The sequence below is a fragment of the Eschscholzia californica genome, unplaced genomic scaffold, assembly GCF_041429995.1.
Source record: "Eschscholzia californica isolate CP2 unplaced genomic scaffold, dmEscCali1.0.p SCAF_2, whole genome shotgun sequence".
NCBI classification, from domain to species: domain Eukaryota; kingdom Viridiplantae; phylum Streptophyta; class Magnoliopsida; order Ranunculales; family Papaveraceae; genus Eschscholzia; species Eschscholzia californica.
Genome location: NW_028238309.1, coordinates 26967089 through 26971988, shown reverse-complemented (window position 1 = coordinate 26971988; position 4900 = coordinate 26967089). Strand labels below are relative to the sequence as shown.

The 4900-nt window shown below is 41.8% G+C and overlaps 1 protein-coding gene across 1 annotated transcript; it reads left to right on the top strand.

Annotated features, from left to right (window-relative positions):
- Positions 1–3985: 3985 nt before the first annotated feature.
- On the top strand, positions 3986–4660 carry LOC147557188 (uncharacterized). Its single transcript, XM_086658770.1, has one exon. The coding sequence runs from the start codon at positions 3986–3988 to the stop codon at positions 4658–4660; it is 675 nt and encodes a 224-aa protein (XP_086514896.1).
- Positions 4661–4900: the final 240 nt, after the last annotated feature.

Sequence of the window (4900 nt, the reverse complement as noted above, 5' to 3'; positions counted from 1 at the left end):
TGTAGTTTGTGCCTCGGTTTGATGTTAGTCCTCTAACTGTGGGGTTCTCTTTTGGTAGGCGAGTGGGAGCCTGTCTAAGGCTTAGACTTAGTCCTGCACTCTCACTTTTTGTAGTTCCTTGATCACTCTTGGTTCTTGACCTGCTAGTAGGAGTGTCCGCCTCTTTGGGTTAGCTTTTAGGCTTGGCTCTTAGACTGAGGTTTAGCTTCATCCCTCTAGTTAGTGAGAGATTACTCTATTTTCTCTGTAGGTGGTGCCTCTAGTATTTCTTGGTAGTCTTGGCCTCCTCCTCTTGCTAGTGCCAGTTTCATTGGTTTGTCTAGTTAGGAGGTGCCTCTAGAACCTTTTTAGTCTCCCTGTACGAATTTGTGGTCTGAGGGTTTGGCCTTAGTCTTTATTCTTCTTTGTGGGTGCCCACAGAGTTTATCCTGGTTCGGTGTCTTGGGGGAGCCTTTAGTTGCGAGGGCTTTCTTGGTGGTAGGGCTACTCTTCACCATTTAGTCTAGCTAGGAGGTGCCTCTAGATCCTTTTTAGTCTCCCAGTGCGTAGTTGTGATCTGAGGGTTTGGTCTTAGAGTTAATCCTTCTTTGTGGGTGCCCATACAGTTTTTTCTGTTTTGGTATCTTGGGGGAGCCATCGGCTTGCTTTATTTCTAGGGGATGTAATGCGCTAGAAGCTTAGTAGTCGTCTGTGGGCGCCGGTAGAGGTAGTCTTTATTTAGATCAGTGGGTGCCGGTAGCAGGTTTCTCTGTTTTGTTCAGAGGGCTAGTTTTCAAGTTTGTCCTGGGAGTTGAGTCTTGCCTCTTCGCCCCTTGCTCTAGGCTTGCTTACTTTCTTGGTGCCTTAGAGTGCTAGTAGTCTAGTGGCTGTCTGTGGGCGTAGGTTTCCTCCTGTTTGGTTTGATACGTGGAGGGGCGCCTTTAGAGGGTGGGTCTGTGATGGATATCTCGTTGTTAGCTTGGAATGTGCGTGGGTGCAATAACTTTGCTAATCGCAAACATCTTCTTAGCATTATGAAGGACCATAGCCCAGACATGATTTTCCTGTCTGAAACTAAATGCATGAATGCTAATATAGATAGAATGTTGAATCTTAATAACGTTTACAATAAGTTCGTAGTAGAACCAGTTAACAAAGCTGGGGGTCTTGCACTTTTCTGGGCCCCTAATTATGACATTGATATTATCCATGCTGACCATAACATGATCCATGTTAAGTGCATTCAGCCGAACTTAGGTCATCAGTGCTATATCACGGGCTTCTATGGTTGTCCTTACAGTACCAATAAGATGAAACCGTGGGATAAACTGGCGACTCTAGTGCCGGACAATAATTGCCCTTGGTTAGTTATAGGTGATCTTAATTGTATTCTGGACCAATCTGAAAAAATTGGAGGTCGTCCGGCTAACCTGGCCACCATTCAACAAAACAAAAAGATTATTAATAATTTGGGGTTACATGATTTAGGCTTTTGTGGGTATCCTTATACTTGGACTAACAGACAATTTGCAGGTAATCTCGTAGAAGAAAGGCTTGATAGAGCGATAGCTAACTATAATTGGCTCACCAATTATCCTAACTCTAAAATCACTCATCTTGCCACTATCAGGTCTGATCATAATCCTATTCTTCTTTCTACCACTAATGTGTCGCCTTTGGGCCGCAGACCTTTCAAATTCATCCGCACTTGGATGTCTCACCCCAAATGTGCCAACTTCATTAGAACTAACTTGCTCACCATTCAGTACCCGATTCATTCCAAGCTTAATTCCCTAGCCATCAAGCTCTCCAAATAGAACAGGGAGGTTTTCGGTAATCTGGAATATAATATAAAACAACTCACTCAGAAGCTTCAGCTGACTAAGAAGGCAGAGGAGTTCAAAAGCATGTATTCCCAGATCGAAACTCTTCTTCTCCAGCAAGAGAGTCTGTGGAAAGAGAAATCGAGAATAGCCAACATTAACTTGGGTGATAGAAACACTCAATACTTTCATGCCAAGGCTACTACTAGACATCGTAAGAACAAAATTCTGTCCATCAAAAGAGATGACAATACTTGGGCCAACGATGAAGGGGAAATCTCTAACATCTTTTCTACTCATATCCAGAAGATTTCTACGACAGCTGGCTCTACTATATCCGAGAATATTAGGGATTGCTTCTACCCTCAGATCTCTGCCGCGTAGAATGAGTCTCTCACTGTGATCCCTCATTATGAGGAGATTAGAATTGCCACTTTCTCTCTCAAATCCGGTGCAGCCCCAGGCCCAGATGGCTTTCCGCCATATTTCTATCAATCCAATTGGGACACGGTGAAGGAAGACATCCAGCTTATGATCTCCTCTTTCTTCCAGAATGCTACTTTACCAGTTATGTCTAATCACACTCACATCTGTCTTCTCCCCAAAACCAAAACTCCCCAATCGCCGGCGGATTATCGTCCGATCAGCTTGCTCAACACTACGTATAAAATCATCACCAAAATTCTAGCCAATAGGCTGAAACCCATTCTCGCTGATATTATTTCTCCCTTCCAAGGAGCTTATTTCCAGGGAAGACAAATCACGGATAATATTATTATTAGTCAGGAACTCATTCATTCTTTCAAAAAAGTCAAGGGGGCCAAGAGCTACTTCGGCCTCAAGTTGGACATGTCGAAAGCTTTCGATAGAATTGAATGGAGTTATTTAGAGAGTGTTATGAATATGATGGGATTCTCTAGTACATGGATAAAACTCATCAACACTTGCATCTCTACTAGTTCTATGGCAGTTCTCATTAATGGTAGGCCGGGCAGTAATTTCAATGTCAGTAGGGGTATTAGGCAAGGCGATCCTCTTTCTCCCTTTCTCTTTGCCATTGCCATGGAAGGCCTGAGTCGCATGCTTGAGAAGAATTCCAATGAAGCTTCCTTTATAGGTTTTCTGATCCCTCATTCGCCCATATCCATCAAACATCTTCTGTTCGCTGATGATTGTATCATTTTCGGGCAAAATTCTCTCGATAACATTTTCAATCTCAAGCAAATCCTCAAGGAATTCAGTGAGGCTTCCGGGCAACTGATCAACTACGCTAAGTCGAACATCTTCTTCTCTAAGAACTCGCACCCTAAATTCAAACGCATGATTATTAGAGAACTTAAGGTTCATTAATCGTCGGTGGGTGATAAGTATCTAGGTACCAATCTCTTCATTGATCGCAATAAGAAACAAGCCTTCAACTCTTTAATAACTCAAATCAAGAATAAGCTTGCCAAATGGCAAACCAACCTTCTCTCCCAAGCTGGTCGCTCGGTAGTTGTTGCAACTATTGCAGCGGCTGTTCCCCGATACCAAATGCAGTGCTTTTCCCTACCCAAAGGCATTAGTAATGAGTCCATTCAAAGGACTTTCTGGTAGGGAAAATCCAAAACTTTCCATACTATACACTGGCAAGCCATATGCAAACCGCGCAAACTTGGTGGGCTCGGTCTTCGCCTGCCTCATTTAGACAACCAAGCTTTTCTCCTCAAACTTAACTGGCGTATCATCACTAACCCGAATGCGATATGGGTTCAAGTGCTCAAAGGAAAATACTTTCCTAACTCTCATAAACCCAAACCCCCCAAAAACCATCATTCGTGGACGTGGAAATCGATAGCAAAATATTACCATCAGATGAATAATCTGATATTTTGGAAGACTAATAGAGGTGAGAATATCAATATCTGGACTGATTATTGGATTCCGAATCATCCTCCACCCATTAATAACCACAACAGCTGTACTCTTGAAAAGTTTCTCAACTTATTACGGATGGTATGTGGAATCTTAATACTCTGCATAATTGTTTTGATAATGATATTTGCAGCGCGATCCTCAGCATCAACATTAATCCTAACCAAGAGGATAAGACGATCTGGCCGTTGACTAAGCCAGGTAATTTCTCTCTCAAATCTATGTATAACTATTTAAGAAATAATATAGACCATACGATTCACGAACAGATGGACTGGTTCTTTATATGGAATATGAACACTCTTCCTCGCATTAAATTATTCCTATGGAAATGTTGCAATAATAGCTTACCTGTGAAAGCGAAAATTGGCAAGTTTATTGGTAATAACTACTCATGTGTGAACTGTAATGAGAATGAGACCCTGGACCATGTGATGTTGCATTGGAATTTCGCTAAAGCTGTTTGGTTTTACTATCATGTTAGAACGGATCATATAACTACCACTATTCAATGGATTCAACAATGGAAAGCTCTAGAGGAGGAAACAATAAACCTTTATGCTAAAATTTTATGGTTTATTTGGAAAGCGAGATGCGAGAATTGCTTTTCAACGAATAAACTTAATCCTTTACAATTGATAGAAAGAATTAACAATACCACGACTACACCTCTCAAGAATGAACCAAGTATTACTAATAAAGGACGAGGAACAACAAAGGGTCAAGCATGGACGCCCCCAACGGCACCTTTCTTAAAGATCAACGTAGACGCCTCCTTCACTAATATTAATGAACCGGCTAGGATAGGGTGTATTATTCGAGATGCAGAAGCAGACTTTATAATAGCAGCAGCTGATGCAGTACGTGGACAAAATGCAGAAGAATGTGAAAGCCAGGCGATTTTATATGGGCGAGCCAACTACAAATCTCCCACGTGCACATAGAAAGCGATAATCAAGCACTGATCCACTATCTTAACAGTAATAGCGGAGGACTTCACTGGCAATCGCAACCAATAATCCTACAGATTAAAGAAATTGAGGAAAAGTTTGCAGGAATCATGTTCTCTTATGTGTCTAGATCGTGAATAGGCAGGCTGATGCTTTAGCTAAATGGGGTCGTATGAATGGCCACAAGAAAATTTGGAATGATGTTTCTTCTTTTATTTTAGATGTTCAGAGGGG